Source organism: Limulus polyphemus, unplaced genomic scaffold (genome assembly GCF_000517525.1).
Source record: "Limulus polyphemus unplaced genomic scaffold, Limulus_polyphemus-2.1.2 Scaffold1587, whole genome shotgun sequence".
Classification (NCBI taxonomy): domain Eukaryota; kingdom Metazoa; phylum Arthropoda; class Merostomata; order Xiphosura; family Limulidae; genus Limulus; species Limulus polyphemus.
Genome location: NW_013667197.1, coordinates 247,306 through 260,234, shown reverse-complemented (window position 1 = coordinate 260,234; position 12,929 = coordinate 247,306). Strand labels below are relative to the sequence as shown.

At 33.5% G+C, this 12,929-nt stretch overlaps 1 protein-coding gene across 2 annotated transcripts in view; it reads left to right on the top strand.

Annotated features, from left to right (window-relative positions):
- The first annotated feature begins 25 nt into the window (after positions 1 to 25).
- Positions 26 to 12,929, top strand: part of LOC106464205 (transcription initiation factor TFIID subunit 4-like) — a 64,335-nt gene continuing 51,431 nt past the window's right edge. For both annotated transcript variants that reach the window (XM_022391909.1, XM_013924334.2), the window contains exons 1-7: positions 26 to 2,424; positions 7,117 to 7,278; positions 8,684 to 8,770; positions 9,235 to 9,321; positions 9,906 to 9,998; positions 11,236 to 11,355; positions 11,733 to 11,822. In XM_022391909.1, the coding sequence (XP_022247617.1) occupies positions 802 to 2,424; positions 7,117 to 7,278; positions 8,684 to 8,770; positions 9,235 to 9,321; positions 9,906 to 9,998; positions 11,236 to 11,355; positions 11,733 to 11,822 (2,262 nt within the window). In that variant the 5' untranslated portion in view covers positions 26 to 801. The remainder of the gene's footprint in view (positions 2,425 to 7,116; positions 7,279 to 8,683; positions 8,771 to 9,234; positions 9,322 to 9,905; positions 9,999 to 11,235; positions 11,356 to 11,732; positions 11,823 to 12,929) is intronic.

Genomic DNA, 12,929 nt, shown 5'->3' with positions numbered 1-12,929 from the left:
ATTATTACTATATATATATATATATATATATAAGCTAGCAAAACCCAGCTACAACTAAATGTACGAAGAAAAAAATATGGTTGTTTTCCCACTAAAATATGAAGTGTTTCTTTTTTAATCTGCCGTATAGCTAGTTATAAGTGTTTTGAACACTACAAGTTTGTTCAGACAATTATAATAAAACAAGAACTTGATGGCAAAATCAATCTAGGGAATCTAAAACAGTTTGTTTGTTTGTTCGTTGTTAAGCAAAAAGTTACACAATAGACTACTTGACCTGCGTTTATATTTGGGAGAAATAATCGATGAATGTAACATTTTTATCCTCTATAATAACAAACACTGACACACAACCACATTCACATCATATTATACAAATACATAATTAAATTTTATGTTAACTTCAAATTTATATAATTATTTTAGCCGTTAGATTTTACATCATACATATATATATTTGAAAAATGTTTTAAGATATTATCAAATATTTTTGAAATAAACACATAAAGCACAGCTACAAAATGGGTTCGTTGTCTGTCACGTCGGAATCCTACTACGTGTCTACCTCTCCTTCCTGCTCAGTGCTAGTTAGGTACTGGTATGTAGGAAGAAACTGTATCTGGTTGTCTGCTACCATCAAATCAGAAGTATACCAATGACATTGAAAAAGATGAATTTACTCGAAAGATCCAAATTTTTGAAGACCAAAGTTTAAACCGTTGATTAAGGAAATTCTTGAGCGACTGTCTGTTGTTACACAAAACACACATCAATGTAAACACTATTAAAGTCAACGTTAAAATGGAGTTGAAGTGGGTCGTGCCCACTGCGAGCGACATGACCCATTGTACCACGCGTGCGCAGTTCAGTAGTTGTGTTTCAACCACGAAAATGGAGTCAGCAAAGACGTTGGATGATATGCTGCTCTCAGAGGTCGATGAATCGGCCGTGACTGCTCTCGTAGGATCGCTTGAATCTCAGTTGTCATCTTCTAGTGTTCAGAATCCTAGTCGAGATACTTTTGCAAGCCCGATAATCAACAACGATATTAATAATACACATAACAGTGCAAGCGTAAGGGTCCAACAACGACTACAGAATGGTGAAAAAGCCAGCACCGGTAGGCCTACCACAGAGTCGACAGGCTCCGACATTGCCTCAAGTCTGACGTTAGCAACTTATCAGCAGACTCATAATCAACATAGTCTTGAAAATGAAAGGACAAGGACAGACTCAAGAACTATTAACAATCCTGCAGATGTTAATGATACAAATATAGCACATCATTCTTCGATTGCAGTCAGAGCAATTAATTCTCCTGGACCTGGTGCATCCTCTAACTCTGTAATGGTAACCCTAACTGGTGCTTTAGGCTTACCAGCAAGTGGATATATTAGTCAGTTGCAGATTCCGAGGCCTAACGCAAACGCTAGATCTAACGTTACAACTCCGCAAGACACAACGTGTCTTTCTGGTGGAAGAATTAATGTGAATGTTAGACCTGCTGGTTCAGGACCTACTGTTGCAATTAGACCTGTTTCTACAGGTCCAGGGACAATACGTCCCATCGCAATATCGAACAACAGCATGAAAACAGTATATTCACTTCATCAGATTGGAGCAGAGTATAATTCAGCTATAAATAATAGTACAAATGGCGTTACTACCAGTTGTGTCAGACCTGCTAGTGCTATTCAACCTTTAGCCAAACCTGGAACAGCTGTTCCAAATGGGAGTGTAGGTATATCTGGAACAAATGTTGGTTTAAGCTTAAATGGAAATGTCATTGTGAGTCATTCTGGCCAGCCAGTGATGCCTGTTATCACTGGAACCACTGTTTTAGGCAATTCATCATCAAATAGTAATGTGACAGCTAGTTCTAGTAGTGCTGGGGCAGTTTTTAACTTGGCAAATCTTCCAGTAAGTTTAGCTTCACAACAGCCTCATGTTATTATTCGTAGTGTGCCACAAGGAACCCCAACAACTCTTTCTCGACAGAATACTTCTGAAGCTAAACCAAGTTTAACTGGTGTGAGACCTATTGTAAATGAACAGCAAGATCAAAAACAGTTGAAAGATGGTTCAGTGCAAAAGCAGATGAGTGGAAGCACACATCTACAGAACCTGACAAGCAATGTCATCCACATAAACAATTCTCTTGGTGTGCCTGTACAAACTGTTTCAAAGACTATATCATTACAGTCTCAGCAACCTGTTACTATTGTTAATCAGTCAGTTACCAATCCTACAGTTCTTCCTGGAGTTCAACTAGCCAACGTGACTCCTGCCCGCCCAAGTATTGGGGCTATGAGTCAGAAAACTCTGGCTCCTAGAGTAGTTCTCAGTAACCCTGTTCGTCTTGCACCATCACCACAGATGATTACTGCACGACCTGGTGGACAAGGAATCCAAGTGGCTGGTCAGGTACATGTAACTTTGTAAGTTTACAAATGGGGATGGGGGTTTACTAAAATGCATAAAACTCGAGATTTAAATTAATGGAAAAAATTGCTGTTCAAAGATAAAACTGCTGATGTATTTAGAAAATCGGTGAAATCTTGTCATTTGTGACTTTCATTTTCTGTACACAATAAAGTTTGCTTCTGTAACTCATGGTAAGCCTAATTAATAAACATGAACATTTATAATTTTTATAAATGTGAATTATGGAAATCAAATGGAAAAAGGTTTGTTCAGTAATGTTTCACTAAGCTACGTCAGAAAGTATAGAAATATGTAAAATATTTAAAATGTAATAAATTGTTTAAAGCTTATCAGAATGCTGAGACTACTGTCCCTGCAACTGTGGTGTCAGAAAAGCAATCTTAAGCTCTGTTGTCCTGTAGATACTTTATGAAATCAGTTGTGTTAAAAGCAATATAAAATGTTGAATTTAACATGCAGTATGTTTAATAAAATCAGATTGATTAAACTAAGTAAATCTTTGCATCTTGTGAATGCAAGAAAGTATTAAAAAGGAAACCTATTATGCAAAATAAAGCAAAAGTAACCACATTAATATATATTGAATTAGATTTATTAACAGTAATAAAATATAACACTTAAATGAATGCAAGCACTTTCAGTATTTGTCCATAAACTTAACTAGTTTCTGTAGCAAACCATGTTTTTTGTATGTATTAGTTTTAATATTTTCTATGAAGATGAATATAGTTAGGTGCCATTGATATCCAAGGGGAGAATTTCTCAGTATAAAACTAATTTATTCTTCCTTAGCATAACATTTTTATATTGATTAGCTCATGGAGTCTATTTTGTTTTAAAGATCAAATTTATGCAAACATGGATAATAAATTCATTGTAAGTATGGAAGTGGCCCCCCTTCATATTATATAATTTCATCAATAAAATGTGCATTTCTGTAGGAACTGCAAAGGTGAAACACCGTCCAAAAAGGGTCAGTGATATTTTAAAATCTGTGGTGACATTAGTGCTTACAACAGCTTTCCTTATACTGTGTCTGCAGTGCAAGTAGACAGTCCCTTATCAAAAATGTTAGAAACCAAAGTAAAGGTGATACATATGAAATTCACCTAATTTTCCTAATTTGGAAAATATTGTGTTCACAGTGCTGTGAAAATAATGCCGGAGTGGTATTTTCACTTGAATTTTATTATTCAGTTATGCTAACATAATAATATCCTAAGGCACTTCCCCTGGATGTTTTTACCCGGGCAGATTACACTTGGCCCAATCCTAGATATCCAAGGTGCTTCCCACTAGGTTTTGCCCGAGCGGACCACACTTGGCATAATCTGATGTATCCCATGGTGTTTCCCCTGGTTGTTTTTTGCTCAGGTGGACTGTACTTGTTGATCTAGAAACATATGCAAGGTGCTTCTATTGAATATTTTTGCCTAGATGGACCGCATTTGGCATAATCCGACTTATTCCAAGGCACTTCTGTCCAGACCATACTTGGCCTATTTGTATACAATTTATGGCACTTTAGGCCTAGCCATGTATACTTATATTGACCTATCAGACACCTTACTATAACTAACTATCACTGTATCCCATGCTAATGCTTGCTACATATGTGGATGAATTAAGTACTAACTGTTGACAATGGGCTGATTCTGAATTACCTGACAATTTTTCATCAAACTACTTATTTAAGGTGCTTTCTCTGGATTTTTATTTTATTTTTTTGACAGAGAGGATCACTTATTGCTCACAATATCCTAGACAAGGCATTTCCACTGCATGTTTTGCCCGGTTGGACAGCTTGACATGCTCAGATGTGCCCTACAACTCTACCCTTGGGCCCATTGTTGACTACACACTAGATATTCAGTTTTTGTCCATGCTGTGCTATTTCACATCGTAGTCCTATAGCACCTCTCTCAAGAATGGTGCTGTAGATCTCTTTCTTGAGGCCTGCCTATTACATTCTGCCCTATACGTATTATTGTGTTCATTACTGGCTGAATATCATACCTGTTCCAGAAGTAGGGCTATACCCCACAGGTGTGCCTTCATTTCTTATTATGGCACACTTGTTCTTTCAAGGCGGTTGCTCTCCACTTGATTGCATACTGTCATGCCTTTGCTGGCTCCTCCACCTTTTCAATATGGGATTCTAGCTTTGGGTGAATGGAGGTACTACCATTTCAGAAGTTAACATTTTCTTACATTGAAAATGTTTTTCCATTAGGTACTTACCTCTTCTCAATCCACTTTCCACCCATTTTATCCACTGATATGTTGACATTTCTAGTTTGTACCTGCCAATTCTCAAAAGTGAGAATTGTGCTAGAATAGTAGAGGGAGCTACCTGCACTAGTATAGATGGCACAGTATGATTGGTGGAGGGTTGTCATATGTTCTGAAATGGTGCAAATAATAAGGGGTATGAAAGACTGGTGTACTGTTAGCAATAAAATTTTTAACTGCTTAGAGGGTAAACCAAGGTTGGGAGAGCTTTGGGTGGGAGGACACAAGTACCTTTTGGAAAAACATTTTCAGTGTAAGAAAATGTGAACATCTGTGTGAGTGTGTCTATATTATATAGACATTAATGGTTACTGGGAGAAAAAGAAAAAATAATCTGAACATTTCCAACTTGATGAATGAAATGCTAACGTTAACTAGAGACAACCATGTGGCTGCCATGTTGTTTGTTTCTATAATTGAGCTGTAATCCCCCAGCTGATTCTGTTTAAATTAAGTAAATTGATGATTAAAAATGAAAACGTATTTTGCCATCACTATTAAAGATAATAATTTAAAAAACATATCAAAATTGCTATTAGATTTCAATATTTCTTATAATACTTTGATTTCCACAATTTGAATGATTTTAATCACAGCAAAGATATGTAGTATCATTACAACTTTTTTTTTTACAAATAATGAAAGTACTGTCTTTATTGTTAGTGAGTTTCCTTTCGAATTATGAAATTAAGTCTTATATAATATTGATTTATTAAATATGTTTTGATGCCAAGTTTATTGATATGCATTGATGGTAAAATACTTTAATAAAATTTTGAATGTAGCTCTGTAAAAAATCATGGCACGTGCATTTTGACCCTACCCGTGCACATGGGTTAAAGCACCAGGCAGCGCCACCCTGAAAGTGAAAAAAAACCTGAACTTTTGAAAAATAATAATGAGAAGTAATGGCAGTATTTCAATTTCTTAGATATTGTAATAGTTATAAACTCTGATTTCAGTTAGTTGCTTATTTCTGTGAGTGGTGACTTGTTTAAGCAGAACTAATGAGGAATCATAATGAAAATATTCTGATTATTAAGATAGTGGATAGCTAGAATAATTAATAACAGGAATATTTGGAAAAACTAGTTTTGACTAGTTGATTATTTCCAATACGATACACACCTCCTCTCACACAAAAGCTTTTCCCATTCTTCATCTTCCCTCTAATGCATTGAAAATAAATTTATTCTCTCTTGACTCACTAGCCTTTATACCTCTTAGTTCTTGCTGCTCATTTAGCATGCATAATGCATGTGATGATCCTCCACTGTGAGACACATTCCTGGACCAGCTGGCTCCCTCTGTATTACATTTTGTGCACCTTACTTTCAAGATTAGGTACACCAAATAATAGAAAAACATCAGAAGTGGTAAGAAGTGAAGTATTGTGAAACAGGAGGCATCGAGGACCAAACCATTAAAGAAAGGCCTCAGAAAACATTGGAGTAAGACTCTCCTCAACTCCAACCGGACAGATGAGGTTCCACTACCTGTCCTTGGTATTACGAGGTGGAGGACAGTGCTGAAGAATCAAATTAGTATATACATTGTAATGTGGCTAGAACCAAGTGTACCTTGAACAGTATATATATATATATATATATATATATATATACACACACATGAACCCGACTGCAAGGTAACAGTGCTATACTGCAAGCAACTGGAATTACAATGAGGAAGTAAGCAAATGGCAAGCACCAAAGTTCCACATCAAGTGTAGGAAGCAAAATGTACACCAACCCAAGTCTTCTAAATGAATATCCAACTTTTTTTTCTCAGAAAAACTTTATATTTGTTATTATACCTTTTCAGTTGACTTGACCAATCTTGTTCTGGCTGTATTGAGTGCTGAATATGTTAGATACATTTTTATAGCATGAAAGAGGTGATTTAATATATTGTTTAAAGGTATTCTGAGACAAGACCTAATCTGAGGTCTTTAGCTCAATAGCTATTGTGTAGAGTTGGTATTTTCTGTATCACAGTAAATGTATGTGGTCCATGAAACAATAACAAATCTTATTTTGTGTAAGAACAATGGAACAGAAAGGGAGCAGAGTCTCAGTGAAATAATTAATATTCCTACATAAGTAGGAGAGTGTGTGATATAGATAAGACGTCATAATGATATGTGAATTTCGTAGCTAACTTCCAAATACATTTTACTGGTTCACGTGTAGTGTATAGGTTGGCAAGATATAGTTAAACATTATTAAATATTAAATGTGTAAATATAACAAATGTTTAGTTATGTTTGAATGGTGAAGCAATATTTTTTAAAACAAGTTATTATGGTATTGTTGTACTATATCTGTGGTTGCATATATAAAATATTCATATTTAGAGTTATTTTAAATTTTGCTTCTGTAGAACACCATAACACTTCAACCAGGAGCCTTCATGAGAGGGACATTGTTGGTGAAGACAGAAAATGGTCAATTCCAAGTAGTTAATCTTGCACCAGGTCCTGTTCCAAATTCAGCTGTCACCTCAGCAACGAAAACACCTTCTTATCGACTCCAGAATGTACAGGTATGTTTTATAGGTAATTCTAAATTGTGTGGGTAGTTAAAAAAAAAAAAAGAGAAGAGGTGATCACTGGTTTTCTTTCTTTAAAGACATCCATTTATTTTTATAATGTTGATGGTTTTTGAACTGTAAGAAAGTGTTACTTTAGCATTACATTTAAATAACTTTTAAAAGTTACATAATACTTGTATTTAATTTATTTGTACTATTAGACACTGTTAATCCATGCCTTTTTTACATATCTGTAAATTTGGCATACCTTGCAGTATATCATGTATCAATGATAATAAAAGAGCCTGTGCTTATGTGTGACTGTCATAGCTCCAAGAGGAAAGAACCTAGAGACTTGAAACTTTGCTTGCATACCAAGGGGATTCTGAGGGTGTGCACCTGGGTATTATTTTTTAGATTTAACTCAAAAAAATTTTGGTCAATTCTTGTCCTATAGCCCTTAAGCCCCATAACTCTGCTTCCTGAAGGTCAATAGAAAAGTATCTAATTTTTTTCTAATTCTCAGTAACTGAATTAACAATATGTGAAGGTCTTCTGCCAAATAACGTTAAAAAAAGAACAAAATGGAAAGAAATGTGCCAAAATTGGTTTAAGATTGGGAAAAATGGACATATTTTACCCAAATTGAACAAAATTCAATAGGGTATGGGGCCAAACATTTCTTAGCCAGTCAAAAGCAACATGGAGAGAAACAAAGGCTTCAGAACCCATAGAACAGATCCTCAGAATACTAGAAAAGGTTTAAATAAAAAAGTTTGGGAAATGACATCAAACAGAACAGTTAAAGAATTTGGTGCATGAAAAGAGAATTAGAGTTGAAAATTTTTAATACATACAGACACAGTCGATCAATAAGATATCAATCTAATAACCCGAGCGATATACTTAAGAATGGCCTACATAAATCATATTGGCCACATTCATCTGATATTTTGGTTATAAAAGGGTTAAGATTATTAATAGTGACTATGACATATGATTGTTGTACTCAACAGTCTCAATAAGATGGATTATCGAACTTTAAAAATTGTTTGATGTGCTTTCTTAAAGATTCAACAAAATGAAAGTTTTGAAATTTTATTTTCAGTGTTGTTTAAGCCTTTTGATACATCAAGCAGTCTTTTTCTAGACTATTTAAAATTAGTAAATTCAATAGACTTGGTTCTTCTAGGGCTAACTAAGACTTATTTGGAGAGAGATAAGTATCCTTATTGAAATTCGTTCATTTATCATGTTTCTACTTTTATATACCTAAGAAATAAGGATAACTTTCATCAAAAATAGGTGTTTTTATTTAGTAACATTACGAGTAGAATGAATGTGTTTAGTCCTATGTAGTACTACTGATACACAAGTTTAGACAGATCTTGTTTTAAGTGATGGCTTATCCAAACAGCCTGGGACCCAGCTAGTAAGGACCTTGACACCTCAGGATATCACAGCAGCAATTCCTGTTGCTTCTTCAGGTGCCACATTGAAACAAGTAAGTTATTCCAGTAATCTTTATACCTTTTAATCATGATTGGGTGTTTATCAGTGTTTAGCTAAATCCAATACTGATGCTTTCTTTACCTAGCAGTATTGAATTAATATGAAACATAGTAGAAAAAACAAGTAGAGAAGTGTACTTTTGAGCAGTATTAGCTTTCATTAGCTCGGGTAAATATGTGATTGGTGTTCCTACTTGGTATGTTATGTATTTGTGGGAAAATAAATTTTGTTAGATTTTTAAAAACTAAAATTTCAGTTGCATGTATATGGAACTGTAGAAAAATAATATATTTCACTTCAGCATTAAATTATTTTTTTATGAACTGTTTCAGCCCTAAGTTAGTCCCCAGTGAAACACTTCATATAGTGTGCCTTGCTATTACATTAACTTCTTCATGTGTAGTGTTTGCTTATTGCTTTTGCAAACTGAACATAAATTGTTTTTAAACCATATAGACCTCAACAGTTCCAGTCACTAAAACAGTGTTGCAATATTCTACAGCGACCTCTAATGTCAGTTGTTTACCCCAGCATACCACAACTGTAAGTACTTGATATTTCTGATTGACCATAGTATTAGCAGGTTATGCTGTGAATGATGCCAAAATTCTTAACTTAATTGTTTATCAATTGATATTTTGTGTTATCGAACTGCTTTGTGACCATGTATGAGGAAGAAAAGATTTGCAGTATTTGAATTTTAAATTCTTAATTTACTGTTGTTTTGTTTTATTAAACTGGTTTATAACTGTTTTTGTCTTTTTTATTATCAGAAATTTAGAGTTTGTGGTTGATAAGAGTTATGGACGAAGATGTTTAATTGTCTTTACTGTCTGTGGATATGAAATAGCAATTGATAGTAATTATGGTATATGATTATTATAAAGCAACCTATAAAGTTTAGCTGATTAAAAGTGTGCAGAAAAGAAAATTATACTAATTTAATTAATTTTTTTTGTCAGTGGCACATATTTCCTTTCCTGAGATGTAAGGATTTTTATAGAGGTACATTGTAATGCTATAAAGTAAATGCTGAGGAAAAAGAATTGGTGCATACTATTGTTAAAACTTTTTATAAACATTAATTTTATAAACCTTTTAAACTGTTTACTTGATTTCTTAACCAGATGGTGGTCAGTACTTCAATTCCAACAATCACTCAGCCACTGACTGTTCAGACGTCCAACATAAATACGCAAGCAGCATCAACCACTTCTCAGGTAATTCTTTATCAGGTGATGTATTGAACTGATTTAGTGGTGAGTGGAATTATTGTAAAAGACCTAAAAATGTTTATTTTGTAAGAATACCTAGCAGTTTGGCCTTGATTCTGATCCCATCATACTTTTCTGTTTAATTCTCTATCAGTTCTGATATATTTTTAGCCATGGATGAGTGGCTTATGGAATGGCTCTGAGTATTTTGTTTTGTTTTTAAATGTACAAATTTTTAGCTCATAGCTTTGTCATATTGGACCGATTTGAGATCTAGTTACAGCTTTCGACTCAGGAGACCAAACATTTTCGATTGATGTATTTGACCACGCCCAAAGTTTCATAGATTAATTTATTCTAATCCTGCCTAAAAGAATTTCAAATTGAGGGTAGGCTGGTAGAGATCTTGACGAGTAATAAAATCGAATTGGGTATAAGCACACCCCATACTTGGTATTGTTGGCATGCAAAAATGTATAGCTAATAAAAAGGGAAGCAAAGGTCTCATAGATTAATTTATTCTAATCCTGCCTAAAAGAATTTCAAATTGAGGGTAGGCTGGTAGAGATCTTGACGAGTAATAAAATCGAATTGGGTATAAGCACACCCCATACTTGGTATTGTTGGCATGCAAAAATGTATAGCTAATAAAAAGGGAAGCAAAGGTCTCATAGATTAATTTACTATACTCCTGCCTAAAAGAATTTCAAGCTATTAAGGATTCCCTCTTGTTTAAAACTTTGAATTAGTTACATCATGAAAAGATAAAAAAAAAAAAACTTAAAAAAATGTCTTTCGTAAGAAAGCTTAAGCATTACACTAAATAATTTTGTTGTACAGTCTATGAATAGTTCTTAGCAGCAGCTGTTTTCGTATATTATTTAATCAGTTCAATGTATGTTATGCTTTATAATGAAGTTCCCCTCACTCAGTACTGATCTTTTACTTCTCATTCTGTGCTTGCACATTTATTTATTATAAGTATTATCTATGTTACATTAAATACTACTCTTAAGATTTATATGAATTCATAAATCAAGAACATTAACCATTATTACAGAAAACACTGAGCTTTCTTGTTCCTAATGTATTTTGAAATATAGATAAAATTTCAAGAAAATTCGGAAAGGTATCAAAGTATGTAATTACAGTGCAAGTTTTAAAACATTTTAGACTCTAAAAATGTGTAAAATTTTGTTGTTAATGGATCGATATCAGTTATAAGTACCATTATATTTTCCAGATGTCTCCAAGCACAGCGAAGAAGAAATGTAAAAACTTCCTATCTACTTTGATTCAATTAGCTAAGGACCAACCAGAACATGTGGCAACTAATGTGAAGAATTTAATTCAGGGCTTAATTGTAAGTTCACTGATTTCAGTGTTTCTCAAACAGAATGTCATCTCCCAAATATATTATTGCCCTATGTAATTTGTAAATTTTTAGTTCATATTTGATTGGTGGATTCTCTTTCTAAAGCATTTAATGGAACACTAGTTCTATGAATAATTGTGGGATTTCTTAGTTTGCGAGTGATTGAATATCTTATTATTCTCCAACCTTTTGCATCTTATATCTTCAACATTGGTACCACTTTTTTTGTACTTACTTTCAAATTTTCTGTTTGTATGTTATAAATGTTCAAGTATAAGTTTGAAGGATAGAAATAATGGACTAGAAAGAAGAAAGCGGTAATTAGTTTTTATGTGTAAATCCATATTTTGTTGCTTCGACAACAGAATGGACAAGTACAACCGGAAGACTTCACACAACAGTTGCAAGCAGAGCTTAATTCATCACCACAACCTTGTCTGGTTCCATTTCTTAAGGTAAGAAATCATAATTATGTTGCAAAAATAACATATTAAAGAACAATAAAGAAATATAATTTAGACATAAACTCTTGATCAGTAGTTGGTGTGACATCAACAGGTCATGTCTTTCAGCTTAAGTGTTATGTATCATGAGACATTATCTCTTGATCAGTAGTTGGTGTGACATCAACAGATCATGTCTTACAGCTTAAGTGTTATGTATCATGAGACATTATCTCTTGTTAGTAAAGTATGGGAGTGTAGATCTTTTATGTTTGGTTCTATCTTATAAGCTTGGGAGTTAAAACTAATTAAGTGCTGTCTTCCTAATACTGAAGAACATTAGTATAAACTGGGGTGATACAACCTTTTACCTAGTATAGACCAGGGTGGACTAATTTTTATACCTATTGAAACCTGGACTATAGGGGATGGAAGTATAATTTTTTTACTATAATATTTATAAATAATGAATAAGCTTAAAAAAAATTAATATGAAATTAATAATCAGTTTACAGGCCACCATAAAGTCTTAAGTCAAGAAATAAAACTATTTCAAAAGTACTTGAGCATAGACCATATAAAATAAGGATTAGAATTAAATAGGTTTTTATTGTGTCTTTCCAAAGTAGTGGAAGAGAGCCTTTAAAAAAAATCAAATCAGCATCATGGTTCTCTAAAGATCATGTCAGTGCAGAAAGAACAATAAAATTCTGATCACTTTGTTTTTGATAGTTGTGTGGCTAATAACTTTCATTAACTGTGATGAATATTTGTTGCATGCTCACATTTTCACTTTAATTTTTAATATCTCAGCTGGTGACTTTAAACTTGATTGCACAAACCAGTAAATATACAACCTTTTTTGTATGGGAATATACAATAGATAAACATCTGCTAACATGTTATAATACATGTGAGTTATGGAAGCAAAACAAAAATGTGAATGCAAAAACAAGTATAATACTTCATGTGATCAGTATTTTATATACTAAAATTTGTGAAGTAATTAACTCTTTCAACACGGGGTCGGTCAATTTGATGGAGTCACGTGACCTTCTGTACTCGTTTAAAGTTGATATAAATTTAATACTTATAACTATATATATTTGGTGTATCTTC